Here is a 25173-nt window from a genome sequence, read left to right on the forward strand (position 1 = left end):
TTTATGCAGACCTTGAAGTATAGGCCTATTAGCATTCAATCCTATCAACTCGATGTTCATAACGAATTCGCCACTAAACCTAAGCTTATGAACATTTTTGTCCTAAATTATGATTCAGTAAACATGATTGGGTAGGAAAGATGTATTTCTCTGTATGTATACAGCCACACATTCACACGTCAACGTATGTGGACACCAAAAACCACACGCGCCTCATCGCAGGCCTATACATGACTTGTGCAGCACCTATTAACACTTTCATCTTTACGCCTGCATTACATTGTATCACCCGATAACATTATATTTGCGCATTCAAGATACAGGCATGCACGTTGTAAGCATGTTTGAATGACAAAGAGCATGGTTGATGGTGAGATAAGTTCATATAATTATGTATATATATATATATATATATATATATATATATATATGTTTATATGAAATTGTCATATTATATGCTTTGGCCGGAAATGAAATAAAATGAAATGAAATGAAATATATATATATATATATATATATATATATATATATATATATATAGTATACATATAAAAGAGGGTGACAATAAATGGAGAGAGACGAGTATGAAACATACACAAACAGACGCTATTAAGAGGGTAAAAAGCGGCAGTCTTTACACCCATTGCTCTGGAGATGTACCGCTGAGGCCCATTTATGGCGCAGAATATCTCCGCTCCACTGATGCACAGTGTCTCCTCTAGGAGATGAAGCCAGGCAAATCGCTGTACGAACAAAGACCTTCTCTTAAATTCATAAACATAGTGCTACGCAGGTGTGTTTTCGATAACTTTGAAGTTCAATTCCAATATTCTATAGAGAAACTTTGTGTACGTATTTATCCTAAAACGCATGTCGTCCTCTCTGAAACACATGCACAAACAAACAAAGACATTACATACAAAACTACACACCTATATACGCAAACAAACCTACACTCACAAAAGTACATACAAATACACAACCTACAACTACACGCACACTATATAAACACACACAAACACATACATACATTCACACCTATACACAACTTCAACAAACACATGCACACACGCGCGCGCGCACACACCACACACACACACACACACACACACATACAAACAGCCGTGTTGCAGTTTCTAAATAATGAGACTGCGATCTGTGATTGCATAAAGATGTTGCTTCCTGGTTTTTTTTTTCCTCGAGTTGGACGAAGGTCCAATACCCTGCATCCTCCTTTCTTCTGCTCTTGTACCACGAAAGCAAATTCACATTACGTAGATCTTTACCATTCATTCTCATCATTCACTTTCCCTGAGACCCTAACATCACCCACTATGATTATTATGCGCTAGGTGAATAAATCATAGGTGTTCGAAGTTTGTCTCCCCTGGGGGCCCGCATGATGTATACCCATTGGCGCCGATTTCAGCCAAGACCTTGATATCTTCGACTTATTTTTGCGCGTCAGACAAAAATCCTTGCCTCCCCTCCCCCTGAATGGCCGCGAGCTCTTCCCCCTCCACCCCCCCCCCCCTTTTTACCTCGCCTCCTTCTTCTCCTCAAAACATGACTTAGTGTATCCGGTTCTGTTAAAGTAAAAGACGGGGGTGAGAAATTGGTCTGGAATGAAATAGAATGACGAATCACAAATTGAGTCTAGCAGGCATAATTTACCATAATGATTCGACTATAGTTGCCAGTGTTAACGAGCCGCTTGTGAAAATGGGAGAACATAGATCTTAAGCGAAAGTGGAAAGAATCAACAGAAATATGCACATGATGTGACGCTGTTTGATTTAAACCACTCATTGTGCACACTTGTGAGTGGTTAATGAGAAAAGTCAATATGTCAGCTTCCTCGATGACATTGGTGAATGTTTCAGTCGATTTCCCCCGTCATGCGCTGTCTAACATTGATTGAACTTCATACATTGAACAACAATTTTCCCGTTTTGATGACGTTAAGTGCCGTGGAACCTATAAGAGGTGCTAACTGCCGCAAAGGGAGATGGCATTAATTCTTTCACAATCCAAAATGTTACATATTCATGTATTTCATACATTTTCTGCGAATACTGACTTGTCCTACTTTTCTTCCTGATGGTATATTTTCTTTTTCTTCTTCTGTACTGCTAACTAGGATCACTGACAATTGTTCATATAAGTCTGCACTAAAAATTGTACTCATTTTTTTTATATGTAAATGTTATTTGTATTGCATACTTTTGTCGGAAATGAAATGAAATATTACCCTTACAATTTTCAGTTTTCCCTTGCGGTTTCTCGTATCAATTTTTCCAATATTCTCTCAGGAAACGTTTTGTCGGGTCACATAAATCTAGTCCGTGGCAGTCTTTACATCACCACAGAGCTGCAATTGGTCCTTTATAAAGGCTCATCGATTTCCCTTTTTTTAAGGTTCAAGCAAGGTGGCATACATCCCTTTGCTTGTGAATACGAAGAATTCGATAAATGCGAAAGTAAACATGGCTGCCGTGTTCACAGAGCGCACGCGGTGTTTTTGCGTCAGACGCGCAAACCTATGCTGTATCCTGAGAATATCAATAATAATGTCACAATAGAGGAATGCATTAAATGCCAATAGCCTTGATTTTATATATATATATAATATAACAATATTCTCAGGATACAGCATAGGTTTGCGCGTCTGACGCAAAAACACCGCGTGCGCTCTGTGAACACGGCAGCCATGTTTACTTTCGCATTTAGGAGAGTGTATATATATATATATATATATATATGTATGGCGAATCATATTTTTCCTCCATATCGCATTATTGTCCGACAAGTCTGTTGTACAATTGTCATATTGACAAGTTCACGTGATTGGAAAAAAAAAAGAAAGAAAATGAAATGACATGTTTGAAAGTTTTATGGTACACCCCCATATGTATTACGTGTTTACATTCCTTTAACCAGATTTCCTTTGCATGGCTAAATTGCTTCAGAGGTATTAAATAGGAGATTTCATATTTTTGCCTGGCCTTTGACTCTTAAACTTTGACTCATGACAGAAGAATTCTCAAGAGAATCATTGTCAGGCAGTACATGCATATATACCACGTTTTATGAAGATAACATGAGCCATTTCCAACATATGGACAAAAACGTGAAATTTTAGCGTTTTCACTTGACCTTTGACCTTTGTTCTTTGATCCCATGGCCCAAAACTTTACCTAGAGAATCTTTAATTAGTAATACATGTATATACAAAGTTTCATGAAAATACCTTAAGGCATTGCAGAGATGCCAGGAAAACAGTGAAATTTTAAGAATTTAACCTTTACCTTTGACCTTAAAGGGACATTCCAGACGATTTTCATAATTTCACATCATGTAGTACATAAATCGACAACTCCATGTATAGATTTGAGGAATTTATTGTGGTTCTTGAGCGGAGAAACAATACTTTGAAAAATCTTAAACAAATTACACTGAACAAGGATGATGACATAGGAGGTTCACATATTTCAGAAATGTAGCAGGGTAACTCCATTACAATACCGCTTGCTTGCGAGTTCACCTGTGTATAATCTATGCATGCCTTCTTCTTTTGTTCTGTTTCCTTGAGCCCCAACTCATGCATTCTTATGGTGACTCTGCCATGTCATCATCTTTGTTCATTGCAATTTGTTCTAGATTTTGAAAATACTATTATTCTTCATCCCAATCATAACAAATTCTGAAACTCTGTCCTCAGTATAACTAATTTATAGTTGTTCGAACGTAAAAATCTGAAAATCATCCGGAGGTCTCCTTTAATCGTGTGCACGCAAACGTTGATAGGCACAACTTCGTCCACTCTCATACGCTAAGTTTCATGTGGATACCTAGAACGGTTCTTAAGTTACGCTGTCCAAAAAAAAAATTGATTACGGACGGACGAAAAACCCCTAAAACGTAATGCCTTCCGGCGACACTTCGTTGCTGAGGCATTAGAAAGAATGCAATCATTAGAGATTATAATATAAGATATGATTACCATTTTGTTGTTGTTGTTTTTTCTTTTGCTGCTGTTGTATTCAGAATTTCTGGCGTTCTCCATGAAATCTATAGTCGCAGCCATCCCTATCCCCTGAGACATGCACTTCCGACCCTATCGCAAACCAAGGCATTATGCGGCTGACAGTGTTGGAATGACGCGTGACCAATTCCTAACGCCACACTGTCAGCGCGTCCCACCGACTTTTGACAGCGAGAAAGGATATCATTCTTTACACCTCCTCTGGGGGCTGGATTAGTCTCTCAGTCAGCTCAATATAAGAGGATTAAATTAGATGATGAGTTACATTGTCGCCAACAGAAAAAAAGATGTTGTCTTCATCCTACTATGAATATGTTATTGCGAACAATGCAACTTATATCCCATATTGTCCCAGATGCTCCTGCCAAAACATTATTCTGAAATTTTGAACACAGTCCGTCATACAAGACTGATTTCTCCATAAGTTAAAAAAAGATCTAATTTCTTGTTTTGTTAGCATGTTCTTGAATTCTCAAATCGTGTTGTGCTACTTCAGTAGACAGTAATTTGCACTGCCTAGACGATACTTAGAGGAAAACTGCTGTTGTTGTTTTTTTTTAACCCTTCTCACGTGACTGCAGTGCCTCGTTAACAAAGGGCTCAGGAATTACGTCATTATTCTCGCGGAGACCGCCCTCCCTAGGGCGAGCCTTATTAATGCGTCTTGCGCTGCTGAGTGCTACGGTAAATCTAAAGTGTCCAGCAGAAAGGATTAAGCGGTGTCAAGAGTAATACACAGCACCGTTAAAGGAAGAATTCAACTCTAAGTGTCTTGTTGGCTTTCATCAAAAGAGGAAAAACAAAACAGACAGGACAGTGAAAGTTAGGCGTAATTAGTTTTTTTTTTTCAAATTCATGAAATTCTTCCGTCGAGATGTTTTCTTTGCAACTGATTGACAAATTGCCCTACATCGACGTAAATAAGCACTGAATTGATTAGTGCTTTTTAGTAGTAGCCATGATAAAAAATCATGGGCGTACATACTCGAGCAGGATTCGAACCTAAGACCTCCTGATCACCGGACAGGCGTCATCTCCACTAGACCACCGAGCTTTCGCCCGACAGCAAGTGTTGGTTCTAATCCTTATAGCATGCAGCGGGTACTGCTTTGTTATTCAAATTCATGAAATTCTTCCGTCGAGATGTTTTCTTTGCAACTGATTGACAAATTGCCCTACATCGACGTAAATAAGCACTGAATTGATCAGTGCTTTCAGTAGTAGCCATGATAAAAAAATCATGGGCGTACATACTCGAGCAGGATTCGAACCTACGACCTCCTGATCACCGGACAGGCGTCATCAAAAGCACTGATCAATTCAGTGCTTATATACGTCGATGTAGGGCAATTTGTCAATCAGTTGCAAATAGTTTTTTTTTTTTAATTAAGAAAGTAAGAAAAGTAAGGTTTCTTGCTTTTTCACGAAACAGTGTTATCGGTCACTATCACAATAATGCAAATTATATGAGAGATGATATATTCTTTTATAATCATCCTCACAGAAATGATTACATCACTTGCATCAAATTATACCAGATGTATAATTCAGCAAAGATAATGTCTTTGATTTTATAAAGTGTCGATAGGTAAGCTTCTGAATGAATTGATGCTTATGGCGTCTTGCATATTAAAAAACAACAACAAAGAAGCAAACTTTTGAAAAGTTGTGAGAAGCAATGAAAACTTGTGAAAGTTACTAATTCTATATCTTTCGTTTGGTTTTTTTTCGATTGCGATAAAGCGTTCACTGAATTACATATGTGTTACATAACTTCACTTCTTTCAGCTTCATTATGCAAAATCACAGAGTGGGGTTACCATGAAGAAAGTTGACCTGTGTATGAGCGTATCAACGCCGAACTCTGTCGGCATGCAAGCCTGGTGTAATCTCACAGGGTCAGATCAATTTGCTTTTTCCGTGTAGCTCTCAGCAACGTAATACCAAATCAATTTTGCTCGTCTGGAGCTCACTAGACATTGTATATAAGAGTATCTATATACTCGCAACAGGTGGATCACCTGTAGTGAATGCTGTACGTGGGGCGCAAGGGAAGCGAGTTAGATGCGTGGATTATACCAGGCTGGAGTGCGATGAGGTAAATGGCGTAGAGGTAAGACGAGTGATGAACGCGAATGCGGAGGATCTTGTCAGCAGATACCCGCAAGCCAGTGTAAGGGGGCTTAAACCAGGAAGTGGTAAACATGAGTAGCCATGCTTGGTCACGAAACATCGCTCCTTCTTCCCATCCTTGCCTGGCCCTGGATAGAGGGACTGAAATGTCACGTCTCAAAAGACCGGTGCCACGCACACTCGTCCGCCTTCTCAAACATTGGTTTAGGGACATCGAGCCGTGTTTACACGCCACGAGGATGCGGTGATCCAAGGTACGACGAAGTAAGGTACCAGAGTGAATGTGACTTCTTGTTATAGGAGCTAGCTCTGTTGCAGTTTGCAAAAGCCCCGCGAGCAAATACTGGTATCAGGGTTTGCCGCTGGTGCAGCGATCTCAATCTTGCCGAGTGTTAATGTGATTTTACTTGAAAATCAGGGATTTCCAAACAGCAGCCCTGCGCGAGGATTGAATATTTCAAGCCCTGCCCTTACTGGCCTCTCTGAGAGCTGACATGCCTGCATGCAGAGCAATAGTTCGATGCATGTCTCCGTGCCAGATGAAGGCCTGCGAAGTAACATATCAAACACTTTGATTAAGCTAACATTTCGTCTTTTTATAGAGACATGCTGTCTGCTCACAACAAAAGTTATTTCGACATTATGAGGAGACATGAAAGAAGCGTTGTGGCATTTTACTGCATCAGAGAAAAAAGTAAGCGAAAAAAAAATGTGCTCGCCGCTAACCTCTTGATATTTGCTAATCGATTGGCAATGCCAATATCGGTCGGAGTACGCTGAGTTCCTTGTTATTTGGCTTTCTCCCCCTTTGCCATGTTATTGTACTAGCGATGAGCTTCGCCATATATATGAAGTTGGGTTTTCGTTCGTTTTATTTTGTTTTGATTTTGCCTCGAAGTAAGCGACATTGATAGGCTTAACACGAACGAGTTATGCTGTCGACGCACGTTTCCTGTACTCCGAGTCAATTTTTAATTTTCTCCACAGCCAAGAAGGTAAAGATATCCAGTCCCCATCCCCCACCATGTCCTACAACCGCCTTCATGTTTGATGTACGAATCTGTCATTCCTAGTATTTGTTTGTCCAAGGTAAATTGAGATATTCTAACTAAAAGAGTATTAAGCGAGATGTCTGTGTCGTATGAGCTTTGCGGCTTGACATGAGAAAAGTTCAACAAGGGCGATGTCTATACAATCCCTAGCAGAGTGCGTGATTAAAATTCTGTGATGATTATAGCCTATATCGATATTGAAAAAATTAAAAAAAAAAACTTATGAAACTATCACGTAATTCTCATGAAAAATTCCGGAACAGTTGTTAGTTGTACTTCCGAATATAGTTGAATGTGCAATTGAATATTTCAGGTAATGCATCTATTTCGAAACAAGTAATGTGACATTCCCATATAGATCACTGTTAGCTTGCTGAGATATCTTCCGTTGATTGGGGAGATTTTGCAAATATTTCTTAGTGTCTTGTTGATGTGTGACTCTCATGATTATCATGACAGCTATCAAGAAAATAATGATCGTCAACATGAATGTTAAATGAAACCAAGAGATTATTAACCATTTCTGTACCACTGAGTCAAATGTGCACATATTTCACATTCATACATATGGACAAGAAATGAATGTGGCACGCAAAGAGTTAAGCAGGGGTTGAAGATAATATAATGAGGAATGAGTTTCCTTTAATTTTTCTGCCCTCTGTAAAACTGGAATTTGTAAGATCGCAACTGCTGATGCTGACAATATAGATCAGCAGTTGCCATCTTATAAATTTCATTTGTACAGAGGCCAGAAATATTGAAGAAAACTCGTACCTCACAACATTAACATTATTGATCATATCACTTTAACATCCTTACTGAAATCATTGCCATCGCTCGTAATAAATAACATCATCAATGTCACCATCGCCTATGCAATACTCATGGAAATTTGATATTAAGTCTCACGGGGCGCAAAATACATTTCAGTTCCTTATGGACTGGTACCCATTGTGGGTTTGCTGCCATGTTGAGCTCTGCACACTTTCTCTGGTTGCCTGGAACAACAATAGTGACGAAGATAACTATGGTAGCTTGATATCTTGAGGGCTTTTTACACTTGTGTTTCTTAACCCCGGACTTTCTCTGACCCAGGACTATCGTTAGTCCCGTACCAATTTTTTCAGCTTTTTACACTCGCCAATTAGTCCCGTACTATCTCTTGTCCGGGGCTAAGGAGAAAACTGACCTTTTTACACTCGTCTTTCTTAGCCCCGGACTTTCCAAACCACATGAATATTCATAATTACGCTGTGTACTGTACACGTACACGCACGCACCGGCAGCACTTGATTACCTCGTTTCTGATTGGTCAGTGAGGGTCGCACTTCGTCTCCGTCGCTTAGCCCAGGATTATTTTTTCGTTCTGTTTACACTCACTTGCTTGGCACCGCAATTGCGGTGCTAGCACCGCAATTGCGGTGCTAACCCCTGCTATTTTGCAGGGCCAGATAGTACCGTACTATCGGTGGGGCTAGCCCACTTTGGCAAAAACGAGTGTAAACAGAAAGTGGGCTAAGGATAGTCCCGTACTATCGGTGGGGCTAAGGCCCCCCCTTAGCCCCACCGATAGTCCGGGGCTAAGCAAAAATTTACAAGTGTAAAAAGCCCTCAAGTAAACCGTTCTGTGGATGGCCTCATACCCCCCCCCCCCTCCCTCCACTTGAAACAATGGTCTCATTATCATGACGGCTGTGCCTCATTCAAACGACTTCTCGTTAAATACTCACTTGATGCTCCTTCTTGATGTGTAAGTATTCGTAATCTTCTGTTATTAACTTCCCACGCAGGCTTGTACCCTTACGTCTACCTACACTGTGCCAAGAGAGTCTAATTTGCCGAGAGATTTTTTTATCTGCAATATACCGTTGCCCCCACAACGCCCCCTTCTGGTACCTGGTTACCACACGATCCAATATTTTTTTTTCCATTTGTATGGTTCCGGCTTCATTTGATCTCAAATCGGAGCCAGCAATTTGCCCCCATCACACCCACTTTCCCAATCCACTGCCCTTCTTTCTCCCTCTCTAGGAATCTACAGCGCCGAGGCGAATCGATCTTCTTTGAGTCGTACTCGGCGTGGTTTAGGGCACCCAGTTCCGCGCCCACGTGACCGTAGCGTGGTGAGGCGTCGCCATTATGTGAGCACGTACTGTTTGCTGACCACTCGTGGGAGGTTTTCATTCCAAATGGCAAGATACTTCAATTCCGGGTCTGCAGATTGCTTTGCCATGGGTATAGAGGGGGAATCGAATGGAAGCTACTTCGTAACTCGGGCCACGGCTAAGATTTATGACGACATTACGTCTGTACGGTCTTTTGAATTATCATCAGCGCGAGCAAAATAGCGGTAGTAAACGATCGGTCTGAGATAATACGTCAAGCGGCTGACTGAATTTCAGTCTAGATTACAAAGCGCGAAACACGGAAATCGTCATGCCTTCATCGCGATGTGAGAAATGTGAATGTTAATGCCTCACAGATAAGAGAGTACTCGGAATTCTTAGCGAACACAGGGATAAAAAAAAAATAGGTATATGTGAGTGCTGATGCGAATCTTAGAGTAAGAGTATATCGACGTTACTTCGCATGGCGCATAACTCATCTGATGCATCACTTCTCATCAAACAAGTGACATTCAAAGATAAAATGACTTCGATCACACGCACCAAGTGATGAATTCAAAGGTGAGAATCTCAATGAATTAAAAAAAGTGCACATTTTCCAGTCATGTAATAATGAATGTTTTTGAAAACAAAAACCAAAAAGTTAAAAAGGGGGCAAAACTTTGACTATACTCCTGGTATCAAGTATACACACAAAATTGTTCAAAGTGAAGCGAGATGTAACGACTACTTTATGAAAATATGTAGCTCCTTCCCACCAAGTAGAAACGAGAGAGCAAGAAAATATCGAATGTCACAAGAAAAAAAAAAAGACAACAAAATGTCTCATCACGAGTTCAACAACTTGTACTACAAATGACTGGAATGACTGGAGCAGGGGCTGAAAAACCGCGCAAGTACACTTTCCTTATCAGTCGCAATATTTCTGGCCTCTCTCCAAGGGATCATCTTTCATTGGAAGGCCTACATTTGCCACCCAGCAGCCGGCAGCCGAAAGTGCGTCTGAAGCAGTCAACTGGGCAGCCTCTCATATTCAGATAGGTTACCATGGCAACCGAAGGGTTAGATTTCGAAATCGGCCCTTCGGAGTCTTCAAACGAAGTGAGGCGCGTGTGCTCGTGTTATTTAGAATATCGGGATCGAGTGCCCTCGTACAGCCTCGGTCAAAAGATTTTCTAGGCCTTCGAGATGTGTGAGGGGGTACCGTTACGTTGACATTAATTGATTGTCAGTGTCGACGCAAAGGACGTTGTCTAGGAATATCCTGTAAGGCGGTAAGGACGAATCCGCATAGATTATATGGTGCAAAATATAAATGCAAAAGATAAATCTTGATCCGTCTTAATGTCAGTCACAACAAATGAAAAAGTAATTCACTGTCATCTTCCACCAGCTTATACAAGATGAGGAGGTCTTTCTCATTTTGAACTGATATATCTCTTCCTAACCCCAACGCCAGCTGTTAAATTTGTCTGAAACTTTATCACTATCATCGTTAACCCATTACCCACTGAAACCTTTCATCTCATTCGTGAGATTTATCGGGTAACCCATGGTTCGAAGTCAGTGGGAAAATACAGTTCCAGCTCATTAACCCTTTCTGTGCAAAATAAATCCATTGTGCACATATTTCACACATATACCATTGGGCAGGAAAAGTACGTGGCATGTCGAGGATTAAAGTGGAATTCCAGGCCAGTTACAAGCCAGTCCGAGAAGGAGTAAAATTACAAGCATAACAGCGAACATTCGAAATCCAAATCGGAATAAAAGTATGGAAGTTTGAGAGTTTAGATTTTCACTGATTTTTGCAAATCAGTTCTCCAATAGTTTATATGAATATGCAAATGAATGAGCACGTCATCACCTCGTAATTCTCCATTATGGCTGGAATTCATGTTTCTGCCATAAAAGTGTCAAATATCATGTTATTCCTGGTTGAATAACTTCAAAATAATGATCAGTCAGATATATTATTTCACAATATGGCTTAATCGTGTTTGAACTAAAAAAAAACAACAAAAACCTTAAAGTTTAAGGATTTCATGTACAAATTACATGACAAGTTGTGTGGTGATGGCATCACCTCACTATTTGTATATTCATATTAACTGTTCAAGAATTGTTTTCATGGAAAAAAAAGACTTCATAAAAGAACTTCATAATTTCATAAGTTCCCTATTTTTTTATCCGAGTTTGATCAAATTTTCACTGTTGTGCTTGTAAACTTTTGCCCTTTCTTTTCGGACTAACTTTTGACTGGTCTGGCGTTCTACCTACTCACATGCGTTACAAGAGTTTTGACTGAATCTCATGGCTGTACAATATTTTCTTATTCAATGTCTTTAATGTTCAATGTGTTACCTGGCGAGAAAGCGTCAGGCTTAATTGTGTTTTAGCAATTCCATGAAGTTGCAACATAATTTTGGGCATCTCATAAATCTATACATGACAGTAATGGCGCCTCTACATTGTTTAGACGGCGAGTAGGGAAAATCCGAAAGACAAGAAAATTAATGCATGCGTAAACATCCCATTTCTTCGATGAATCTAAACATCCTTTTCCCAAGATGCTGCTTATTTCTACCGCAATGTGCTTCTTTGAAAAACCCATTTCGCTGGTAATACATTTCAATATAAATTGTGAGCAAATGCTGTGGGTTGTTTTTTTTTTTTTTCCTTCACCACCAAGCCAAACGCATCAGCCTGGCCGATGTCATGGGAGAATTATGAATAAGGGTCGAGTTGCCTGTCGAGAAGAAAACAAAACAAAACAAAACAAAACGGGTATACAAGAGGAGCACAAACTGTAAGACTACAATCGCTCGCTAGACATGTGATTGGTCACGTGCTTCCATTACTGACCTCAACGAGAAATGCCGCCATTATGAAGCACACAAAAGGTAAGAAATTTTCATATATTCATGCCAGTCTGTTTTTACAATTCACTAATGAGTGTGCATGGCCCTTTCAACATGACTTCATTACTTTTGTAGAATAACACAATTTTATTAAGAATTTATTTTGCTTGATTGCCCTTCACTCTTCTGTCCAAAACAGGAGAAAAATAATGAGGCATTTTGTTTACATAATATCGCGCGGTTATGGCGCTGTCTGGACATCATTCATTCATTTACTTGGCAATCTGAAATAAGTTTAACAGCATCCTTTCAAAGATAGATGAATTAATAGATGTTTTTTGCAAAACCAGTACTGTATTACTATATTATCGTCTTGGTTATGTCCACTATTTGCTATCTATCCATTTCTACGCTTGGGTCAGAAGGAATAAGATTGGGTAGATATCTTGCTCGCGGCCAGTTGAGGGGACCACCAGACAATACTTGAACCCATAATCTTCAGAACCTCCACTTGGTATACCTCCTTGCCTCAACCCTCTACATTACAGTGCTCACTCAGTTTAAATCCCCCAAAATGCTGAAGTATATCCTTAGTTCATATACATTTATGCTGCTTTCAACGTAAGGAAGGGAAAAAAGTTTTGTATTCCTGTAATCTTGATCTCGTCTCCGCTGCGAGAAAACTGGTGTGATATCGGACCATACCCGTGTCGGCTCCGCTAGAGCAGCCGGCGGTATTGGATGTCCATTTACCTGACCACCACCTGTCGCACTCCTTAATAGAATTTCCACCACAAAACCAGCGGGGAGAGTCAAGATGTCATCATCCTGACGTGTCTGAGATCGACGTCGTGACGGGCGAAGATTGGGGGAGGAAAGTGACTCCCCCAGTGCGACCACCGAGATGTCTTGATACCATCAATATTCAAGCTTGGTTCCGGTTGCATCTCGGGTACAACTGCGTTTGCAATTTTGTCCGGCATAAATGGCGCATGAATTATGTTCATTCTCCCCAATTGTTTTCTCCTAGTTTCTTAGCTTAAAGGTAGCTATCCTTTTTGTTAGATCAAGAATTACGAAAGTGATGTCATCCCATGCTTATTTGAAAGATAGATGTATTTACCTCGAACCCAAGCAGAAGAAACAATCGGAGGTTAGCCCTGTGACATTTCTTTGCTTTGCTGACTACCATTGACGCCTTGATGACTTGAACCACTGGTTTGCATCGACTAAATAGGACTCAAGCAACCCTGCAGTTTAAACCAGCACGCAAATGCACCATGCACTCGCAACGTATAATGCATTCATAAAAGTGGAAGAAGGTCACTAAGTCGTTATCTGCACTAGATAGCCAGGAATTGGAATGCATCATTCTGGATTGCATAGGAGAAGTCATCGACGGCTTTAGCCAAAATGGCTTGACCTACTCAACCTACTTTATCCGATTTTTTTTTTTTGAGATGTAGCTGGTTATTGATCAACTGTCGAGAAGTAAGGATCAAACTCAGCTTACCATCAATCAACTTTTCAGTTTTCTGTTTCACGTTTTGCTGTTGCTGTTGTTGTTGTTTTCGTGGAGAAGAAAAGTTGCATCCACTGTCACTGCACACAGATCTAGCGTCAAAAGGCAGTGCGATAAATAATTTTGTGCGCGCATTGACCCGTGCACAAAATTTTGATGAGCCTATTTCCCAGTGGTGGAGGCACCAAAATAAGATACGATGATGAACGTGCTAATAGTGAAAGGTTGTAGAGAGACAGACAGACAGAGAGAGAGACAAATGTTATGCAAAAAAAAAAATGAGAAAAAGACACAGGGAGATACGATAGGATGTTTGAAATTGAAGATGGAGTAATAAATGGAGACCGAAATTAGGAATAGGGGTGAGAGATGGGATTATGAAGAGACAGAGAAAGCGTGTTTGAGAGAGAGCTGGGGGAGATAGAGGAAAAGAGAAAGGATAGAAAATGGAGAAGTAAAGAGAAAGTGAGTTTGAGAGAGAGCTGGGGAAGATAGAGGAAAAGAGAAAGGATAGAAAATGGAGAAGTAAAGAGAGGAGGGAGTGAGAGAGAGATAGAGAAGGAAGACAAGGGAGAAAGGAGAAGGAGGTGGCATGAGGGGAAACTGATACGGTTATAGGTGTAAGAAAGCTGGACTATAATAGGAGGACTGCACCCGGGGGTTCTGCTAGAGACTCTCTCGGTAACCGACGCAAACGCGGATAACCATGTGGTTAGTATAGGACAGGTGGTGGACCGGTCTGGAAGTCTCGAGAAAGATATACAGCTAGTTGACTCCGGTTTTGCCTCACCCCTTTTCCCAAGAAATGAGAGCGAGTTCAAATATGTTGCCTGCCGTATAGATAGTGAGTGACCTTTAGCACAATCCGCGACGGAGTGATACCCATCGGCAGAAATTTGGAGACGTGATTGTCTCTGCCGATAAAGCATATAATACGGTCAATGTTGATTGTTTTTGGTTTGTCTATAAGTCAAGCTGCCATTTATGCGCCACAAGCCATGAGCAATGGACCCACAATATAGCCTGAAGTAAGATGCTGTTTAGTGACGTTCTCGTATACATATATTTCCAATATTATCATCCACCAAAAAGAAGGTTCAGAAAATGCACACAGAAGCACGTACGTGCAAGGGAATGCGATGGTAATCCATTCAAATCACTATTCCTATCCACTCCAAAGTATGGACCATACGGTAGCCGCTCATTTTCTACTGAGAATTGACTCCAAATTGATGTCACAATACAGCTGAAGTTCAAGTTCATTTTAATCTGGAATTTACACTAAATAGTCACAATCAGGGTGATAGTGTTGTCAACATGGTATTCATTGTGTGTGACCTATGAACAGATTTCTTCCATTCGTAGGCGTCTCCTTTTAAGGATGACCTGTTCAAAATATGTTGCTTCATACCTTTCCGCCTCTTATTTGTTTCAGAACCTCTGCTTCGTTACAAGTAACGAAGAGCAGCAGAGGAAATCAAGTTGTTGCTAATATGAGGATGACTGAAAACAGGTTAAGGCTTGAAAAAAAAATCAACTCTGTCTCTCGCAAATTCTGCTGTTGTTCATCTAAAGATTATTTTGAAGATGATAATGGGTATATAACGAGCCCAAGGTCACTCGTGTAACACCCCTCCTTAACGATCTACATTGGATTTCCATCTCCAAGAGAATTGACTTCTACACCCGTTTGATCCAAAACTTAAACATAATTCCAACGGTATAAGTGACACATCAAGTGTAATGTTATAGTTTGTTTTGTTTTCCTCTCTCTTTTGTTTATTATTGTCTGCTGCGATTGTGTGAGCGCTTTCAGTCTGGTTTGAAAAGGCTCTACAGAAAGTATACTGATGTTATGTTATCAGCAATTAACGAGTCAATCGAAAATAAGAGGAATTTTTACGTATTCATTTGTTTGTTTTATTGTTTTTTTCTTGGCTTGTTTGAGAGCCCATAAGTGTTTCCAGTCACCTGACAGGTACAGGCGGTATAGACAGGATGTTTAGATATTCTGTCTACCGCACGAGCAGTCATTTAAAGCCACGATCGCGGCCTCTTTCTTCCGGAGGCCATCTTTCCAGACGCAAGATCGGAAGCCTACCGATTCTGAATCTAAATGAGGGAAACTGTGCACGGTAATCTGTGATTTACGGCAAAGGGCGATTTATCAGTGTGTTAATTGCAACCCTTAAACACATCAAATTCATGTACTTTGACTGTTGAACATTCAAAATTAATCAAGATAAACACGCTAGCGTATTCAACAATCAACAAAACAACTTTTTCCTAGAAGTTATATCACAAAGCATTATCCCATGTTCTCAACAACGCCCCTGCGCTATTCTAGTTTAGAACATAGAAAATGTTTGCAATTATCATTTCAAGTGGGAAATCACGGCACATCCATAGTTATGTATAGACTGGATCTCAATCTACGCCTGGAGACCATCCCATCTGGTACTACTCGACTACCTATATGTATTTCTTTTTTTGGTCGTGTTTATTTTCTTAAGCGAACCATCCTAGTATACGTCGTGTTTTGGATTACTCATAATCTACGCGCATAGTCCATCGAACTGAGGGGCGAGATACTGAGTGCGTCATGGCCCTAAAATCTATGCCTTGCACTTTGGGTCGTGATATTTGATTTGGCGGTGACAGGAAGCGCGCATGGCGAAAGCAAGGAAACGATTGGGAATGAGCAGTGGTCGAATGGCTGTATCGATCTGTTATTCAATCACCACTTAGCAAACTCGTATCACGACAAAATCACAATCATCAACAACAGGTGGCATAAGGGAATAGCACATTCCATACAACAATGAAACATGTCTGCTATTTCCACCTGGATATTCTTTGTCAGAAATCGATATGAAATTAAAAGCCGCATTGTTCTAAAACAGCTGGTAAACGCTATCAACGAGAATTCCTACTTTTAATCATACGGAAAACAATAACAATCAGTATTTGTTTGTTTGCGTGTTTGTTTCTGTCTATTTAACGTGCAATGATCACAAGGCTCACCAACAGAATCATATTATACACTTGACATTGTGCTTGACTGTTCCAACATTTACATATCCCCCAAAGATAGACGCACTCATGCATACATGATTCATACACTCATACATTTTGAGCACACTCACTTATAATGTAGTCTGTTGACTAAGTTCTTCTTCCATGCATCCCTGGATATTTCGATCTTTCCATGCAACCCTTCGGGATTTGTTATTGGTATGCACTGAATGAAGTCCAATTTCAAAGAACTGGGACGCATCCTGTAGTTACCTCTTCAGAATGCACTTTCCTCACATCATTTTAGGGAGAATGTAGGTGCCAATCACTTACAAAAAATGCTATATCTCTCTGCTGGAAATAATGACACACACGAATCTCTTCCTGTTGTCTTTCTTCAGATGTTTTGCATCGTTTACTATTACATTGTAGAAAGACTTGCTGCAGTTCTATATGCAAATATTCAGTTGCAAAGACCGTGTAACACGAGTACAGTGACCTTTTCTTTACTGTGGAGCTAACCATCTACGGACCACCATAAAATTATGTGTAAAACTTCACTGACTATACACTCTGATGGTCTGCCGATATAGTACAAGGTGAGTTACAGTATTGTGTTTGGATGATGTGTTATTCAAATATTTGATTGATGTAACGACAGAACTGCAGCAGGTAAAGTGAAAACTTCAATCAGAGTGGGCTTTTGTATCATACCTATTGGTACTCTGATTTTATTATTCAATATTTTTATTCTTTTCCTATTTGTGTCAAGTATGGATGCTAAGCTCACACGTTCAGAGTAAAAAAAAAAAAAAAAAAAAAAAAAAATGAGTGAGGTTGCTACGAAATGACACGGGGTTGTGAGCTCTTTTACATCATACGGCCAGCCCATTTATTGTGCAAATTATGCCGCCCATCTAAGGATCTATACGCAAGATGGGAAAACACTGAATCACAGGGTGTTCCCATTAATTGATAGGGGTGCCCCGATAATTACTTGGAACAGATTTTAGCACGGCACTGATGTAAAGATGACTCACATCGTCACCTCATCTACAAGCTGTGCTTCCAAGAATTCGTGTTTCTTAATTTAATATGCGAGCAAGTGGGCAAAGCAGAGCTGTCACGAGACCCACGCGTATTCTGTGTCAGGTGACACAGATGCTGGTGCTAGAGCGATTTTATGGGAAACCTCGCAGCTCATCAAACCATCATCGTATTTGCATAATATAGAGAGGTATACTGATCGCTCTCTGAGAATGATGTTTCAAATATCAGCGATCGACCGACAATTGACTCTTCAGGCATCATTCTGCCCCAAAGACGTCTTGGATTGATCTCAAAGTAAGGTACGTTTTAACCCTCCGGACGGCTTTGGAGTCATCATCGCATAGCAAATGCTCTCTATTTCATAATGACATTCTTAATACATTTTAATTCATATAGTCTACATCTTCATTGTTATGCTAGAACCTGTTGAAGGATATACATGTATTGTCCTTACCTCGGCGGATGGATCTTTGATAATCATGACGGAACAGCGTTCACACTTGAGTAGGGATTGTGCCCGTTGCATAGTCTTCTGAACCACGTTGTCTAAACTTGTCTGTTCCTCGAACAAATCGTGGGCGACCTCCAGCAGTTTCTTTACAAATATTGAAATAAAAGAAGGAGAAAACATGACAAAGTTAGAAAGAAGTCAGAAAATTACAATATTTATACTTCATCTGAAATAGTAAGAACATGTTAAGGGTGTTTTTTTTTTTTTTTTTTTTAGTGTCGGATTTCCAACTGCTTTTAAAACGCGGGCAGAATCGGCATGGGTTAAATTCTGGACATGATTTTGTTTTTGACAACTTTTGCGAAATCAGAGCAAACCAAATTGTTATACCGATCTTAAAAACAGGATTAAAGCATGATATCATATCCACTGCTCGTGGCCTCTTTTGTGAGGGACAGGGTTTGATACTGGCACGTTTAAAAGCACACCAGAAGAAAAGAAAATCAAAGTTCTCAACAAGACCAATTCTTTAAATTGATTGGACGAGGCCTCAGCGTTGCGGAATATATTGATATCGACTGTGCGGAGGAAATCAGAAACGTGGCGCTGAAATCACAGCTTCCCCCACAGACCGGGTCATCACAGTTGTTAAGAGCTGATCCATCAGTGAGGAAGGCTTTGTAGGACAACATGAACCTCGTTCATTCGCACCACTTCACCTCTACCATCGCTCATCAACTTGTCGTTATTAGATGTCGTCCCATTGCATTTCCGGGCTTTCCTCATGCTCGCCTTTCTCTCGTCATCTCCTTTTTTCCGCTGTCTTCTTTTTGTCTTTCTTTCTCGTTCTTCCTCTTCCTTTGTCCTTCTTCCCTCATCTCTTCTCTTCCTTTCTTTACCCATTGCCTCCCTTTCATACTTTCTCCTTTCTTTCTTCTGTCTTGCGGATTGGGGGTGCCCGGACAGTGTGATACAAGACAAAATCAGCCTGATTGTACACACAATCAGACAAAAGGCCGTCGGCACACCCGTAATACAGGTCCTGACTCAGAGCAAAACAAGCTCATCCCCATCCCCCCCCCCATCACCATCACCTTCCATTCCTCTTGCAAGACTCAATATCTTCTTGCCTGAAAAAAGGCCAAATCAAAGAGTTCACACACACACACACACACACACACACACACACACACACACACACACACTGACACGTACAAACACACACACATATACGCGCGGGCATAACTTTTCATTCTCGTGAATTCGAAGCGCCAAAGCAGGAAATGCTATCGCGGTCGGATTACAAAACACGTCCCTGGAGCTGAAGAGGCGAAAAGAGGGGTAAGAGGGCCTCCGGCGTCAGAAAAAGGCGGAGTTCCTTCTACATTTTTTTCCTTAGACCATTTGTGAACATGTTTTTCTCTTTCATTTTCCGGGGGGTTTTTTCTCTCGCACGACATACCGATATGAATTTACACCATTACTGTGATCGTGAATATTCATAAGATTGTTGAGTAACGCAATAACAGAGAGTACAAAACTGACTTGTGTGGTGGCTCTCCGTTTTCTAATTTTTTTTACGGTTTGTGATTCTCTTTTTTTTTTTTTTTTTTTGCATTGGATTTCAAGTATTCCCGCTGTGGAACTGTGATGCGTGGTGTTCAAGTACGCGAAGGCCCCTGTTATCACAAATCTCCTCAATACCGTTTAAAATTTTTTATCTTCTTTCTGTTGGCCACATTCAGCAACGTCCAGACCACCTTACAGGTGGTAGCCTGAAAATTCTCCTATAATATTCCAATGTTAGTGTAATCACATTGCCACGTATCTGAAAAAAGATTTGACATACATGTTTTTAAATTTTCCTAATTTGTGTGGCCAAGGCATTATTTGGTACCTGTATAACAGAGATTATATCGAATTGTATTGTACCAAAGTCATCTGTATCATACGTGTAACCACGATTAAGACACGGGCCTAAACCTTGAATATAATGCACTGCATGAAACCAGTTGAAAATGGTTGTCTTTCGGTGATTTCTTCCAGCTTGACCGAGGTGATGGCTGAAGATTGTTTGTGGTGGTGAAATTATCTATCACTTTGCATCGTTTGTACGTTTATCCTTTTTAACACAACATCACGCGTTGGAAGCCTATTGACTCTCCAAGCATTCAAAACCTCAACAGTTGTGGAGCATCAGTGCCTGGTTTTACATAATTTGTGTCGCTATATCTTGTCACTGTTGGCGACCTCATTGTCGTGTTTCTAAGTGACTTCTTGAAATAAAAAAAGGGGATTTCTTCGCCTAAAAAATTTACGCACTGCAACAACAGCATCCGAAGTGATAAGGGCCTAGTAGGATTTTGCTTGACTCGATTGAAAAACCTCTAGAGAGCACACTGGGACGCACTTGGGTAAAGGAAAGGCGGATTTTCTCGAAGGAGCCCCGTCGTGAGCATGCGCAGTGCAAAGGGCAATTCCCTATCGATCTGGCCTAATCAATGATGGCTTGGAGAAAGAAAAGGGGTCAGCTAAAACAACGAAACGCCTGGAGAAGAAGTCCCCATTTGAGCCATTTTCTCATAATGGAAACCTTTTACACGTCTCTCGTTGTGGCTACGATCCGTCGGATTCCATTGTAGTTGACTCGCTGCTGAAAGCAGGAGAGACGTAGGGCTCAAATAGTGAAGGACGAGTAACGCATGGCGGAGGAGGCTGAGAAGAAAGTAAGTGCCGAAAATATCACATACAGGCAGGTTACTGCTTTGAGGCGATTTTACTGTTTTTGAGCTAGTAGGAATATCAGATGTGATTGCGGATATCCGGGAGGGATGCATGCAACATGATGGAAAATTCTATATACTTCTGTGTTTAAAATGTATAGTTATGATTTCGGTTTAGATTAGATGTGCGCGCACACGCACGCACACACACACTCACACACACACACACACACAAACACACCAAAGCAGAATCATGCGCCCGCAAAGACAAAACCGTAGAGACACAAACTACTTCTTGCATGCAAACTTCCAAAGTCTATATGGAAAACTTATATTAATAACGAATATACGCATTAAAAAAAGAAAGACCCATCCGTAAATTTCAGACCTTCCATTCGTGAATCAAGGACGAACTGTTGCAGGACAAAATACCATGGATTAGTTTGATTTATGATAACACATGCTAAGAGATCATTTGCATTAATGATGCAAAGCAACAGGTTGTAATGTGTGTGGGGGAAAACTATATGTATAAAGGATGTGAATATATATATACGTGTATAATATATAATATATATATATATATATATATATATATATATATATACATGTATATATATACATATATATATATACATGTATATATATACATATATATATATATATATATATGTATGTGTGTGTATACATATATATGTATGTATATATATATATATATATATATATATATATATTCGTTAGTGTGTTCTCAAGCACATCCGAATATTGAGTCTGCAGAGTAGAGACACGAGAGAGAAATTAGGTGCCTTAATGACTTCCTCATGTAAACACCATCCACGCACTATTAATATGAAATATTACAGCGTTTTGCCGCTGTTAACATTAGCATGATTAGAAATATGGGTGTTTTCTTAGCAGTACTGGAGCATGACAAATGGCACCAACATGGAATGTGATTAAGCGAGTACCAAAAATAGTCGAATCTACGCACAAACACACACAAACACACAAACATTGTATTGATGGCTGGCGTGGGAGGGACTTATATGCATACCACTGGGTACTGATCCCTTGGAAAGGTTTGAAATGCTATTGACATGATGGTGGATGTCAGTCTCCATCATCACGTGATTCATATAAGTTCCCTGAAATAGTATATTTCAAACCACGAGGTCAAAATATTTCATATATTTCCAATAGCAAAGTCACCATCTGTTATGTCATACTGTATGTCTTAATCAAAGCACTTTGAGGGTGATGCAAGTCTTCGCTTGAATTTTCCCCGTAGCAGCATCGTCACCAAGCAAAGCATGTCCCGCACTGCTTTCGGGTCTCACGTGCATGCTGCTTATAAAAATGACACATTTGCGTACGTGTCAAAATGATCAAGTTAAAAACTAAAAAAACAACAACATATTATTCTATTGATTGTGTCAAAGGTATATTTCTGTCGTTTTGTGTCTTTTACAATTTGTGTACATGAAAATGTCTTCCCATACATGCCAAAACATTATGCCCATTCGAGAGTTTGATGTACTCCATTCGCTGACTGGTATTTGTCCAACTCATTTTATGTTAATATACGCATATAATTCACCTGTTGATTTTTCACTGTCTCCTTGATTAATCTGGGTTTGACAAAATTTCTCACTGCGCCTTAAGCATCTCACATAATCACATATATGTGATTATGTGAGGTGCTCAAGGCGCAGTGAGACGTGAGAATGAGAAGGGCGTTAAGGTGCCTCGAACACTATTGGCTGTAGTGGCAACATAACGCCCTTCTCATTCTCACCGGACGAATAATACATGCGATTGTATGCGAAAGAATCTGTTCAAAGACAAAACCAAAGGTATTCTCACCCGATTTCTGTCGTACTCTTTCATGTAGGTATCGAAGAGCTGCGCGTTGCTGATTCCGATTCCACAGAAGGTGAGGTAAGTTTCCAAGAGCTGAAGAGGAGAGAACGAAAGGCAGTTAGGAGCAAGTTAGCAGCCATTACTATAATAGGTGTCTCGTTAATATTGATTAAATCACAACACTGGCAATGAATACAATAACAATGAAAATGATAATCATGATAATAAAAACAGTGACACTGATATTGGCGGCACAGTGACGCTCAGTGTTCCCTTAAGTTCAAAGACACTTGTTCGGAGGGAACTTAACACTGAAGGTAATCTGGCACCCTCATCTTCCGTAGCTTTTCACGCTCTGAATAAAGAGTGATGTCTGCCGGATGCTACTCAATAAAGTCATTTTAAAATTGCCCTGTGTCACCAATGCCTGAGTGGGGTGTGAAGGAGTATAGTAGCTGAGACAATGACACAGCTGATACTTCGTATCCCATACCGCATGAGGTACTGTTACAATGCTTGTATAGGAATTCGTGCATAGAAATGCAAAGTGCTGAATATGATATAAAATATCTTTCTAGAGGATAGAGATATCAGGAAGGAGTTGCGTTGTGCACAATTTCTCATCCATCCACCCACCCCCATACACATACTGGTCCTATAGATATACACCGTAGGGATGTCTACAGACACCTGTACCACTATCCCACCTTCACAGTGTGACTCTGGTGCAATTTGTCGACATACGAGTTACCATTTATCTCCCCCTGTCTATATGTATACGTATATGGAAATTAGAATAAATCCTTCTTTTTTTTTCTTTTTTCTTTTTTTTTTCTTTTTTTTGAAATGGCCGTCTTCATTTCCTAGGGAATAAATGCTTGGTTTAGTATCGCATTTTACTTGTTTATTCCACTACAGGTTAATCTGTTTATTTCGCTTTTTCGCTTTGATGACACTTCCTCTTACTTTAAAGTAGGGGATACCTTTTACAGACCTCCCAAAGTGCAGCAAAACATTAAATATGAACCTCCGGGGACTTGTTTAGGCCACTGCTGAGAAATTTGGAAGTCAACAGTTATCTACAATTTGAATAATGCACAAAACTCAACTACTCAGTAGTTTTGTGTGTCAGCCACACTTAAGCCTTTTTGTTGCAGTCTTCTGTGTCTTTTATCTAAACACAAATCTAAAAGTATAAGAGCTGATGTAATAACATATAGAGTGTGTGGCAAGAATGTATATAGAAATGTTTGTAAGTTTTGATGAACTTTCTTCACAAAATATACATGATGGACACACATGCAGTGCATGGGTCTGCAAAGGTAGCCTAGTAATGGAATAGTAATAGTACTGGAATTTACGGTGAGCCCCGAAAAAAAAAATCAATTCAAAATCTAACGGTCAATAAAAATGTACTAAATGTTACCTTCCACTTTCAATACTTTATGGGAGTTTCTAAAATGATACTCTCTTCAACATACCACTGTATTTATACAACTCTTCATTTAAGGCATGCAAATGGGATTCCCTACCTTTACAATGGTATTGTATGACAGTTCCTAGTGAGTAACGTATTTACTTCAAACTGTACGACCACGACTGATAAGTAACATCAATATAGTATTCTGATTGCGATTCATTTGAACTTTATTTTTTTTTCGGGGGAAATGAATACTGACTTCTTAGAAATGACAACTGTATGGTTCTTTATTCTGCCAATCAAAGAAGCGCCGAAGTGGGACAATATGTTCCTTAATTGTTGCTTTGTTTTGGTGTGCGAGTCAGTGTGTGTGGGTAAACGACTTTTGACCTCTTGCTGGGGAGGCCAACAATGCTCGTATATTTATGCTCTTCGACGTGATAGCATCCCCGGGATGGGAATAATGGTGATGATTCTTTGATGAGACCCTGATTGGTTCTCCATCCATCGTCAGATTGTATGCTGCTGGTTCGGTGCTATTGGGGCAATCATCCTCGCGCCTGTCTATAACCACCACTGCCACTATAAACATGTAGAATATTCCAATAGTGAGTACAAAGCATCAAGTCAGTATATCATGGGGACAGGGTGGCTCTTTAAATCTCCCAATACGTCACCCGTTTGACGATAAAACACCCACTCAAAGAGGAGCGCACAAAGAGTTATTAATATTCTTCCTTTCCTAAACCGTTATTTATTCATACCTCTGTTGGGTAACGGGAGAAAATCGGATATTAAAATGCAGGTGGCTTGATTTCCGGTATCGATCGCTCATGGAAGAATCGATAGGACAAACATTTTCCATTTTCGCTGAAAGAACGCTGAAGGGGGTCCAGCAGTGGTTTGATGAAAACG

At 40.1% G+C, this 25173-nt stretch overlaps 1 protein-coding gene across 1 annotated transcript in view; it reads right to left on the reverse strand.

The window, feature by feature from the left end:
- Positions 1 to 25173, reverse strand: part of LOC140237452 (dual 3',5'-cyclic-AMP and -GMP phosphodiesterase 11A-like) — a 107907-nt gene that overhangs the window by 48277 nt on the left and 34457 nt on the right. The window contains exons 4-5 of the mRNA XM_072317378.1: positions 22842 to 22931; positions 18259 to 18399 (exon numbers count right to left, since the gene is read on the reverse strand). Coding sequence (XP_072173479.1) covers positions 18259 to 18399; positions 22842 to 22931 — 231 coding nt within the window. The remainder of the gene's footprint in view (positions 1 to 18258; positions 18400 to 22841; positions 22932 to 25173) is intronic.

Source organism: Diadema setosum, chromosome 14 (assembly GCF_964275005.1).
Source record: "Diadema setosum chromosome 14, eeDiaSeto1, whole genome shotgun sequence".
NCBI classification, from domain to species: Eukaryota; Metazoa; Echinodermata; class Echinoidea; order Diadematoida; family Diadematidae; genus Diadema; species Diadema setosum.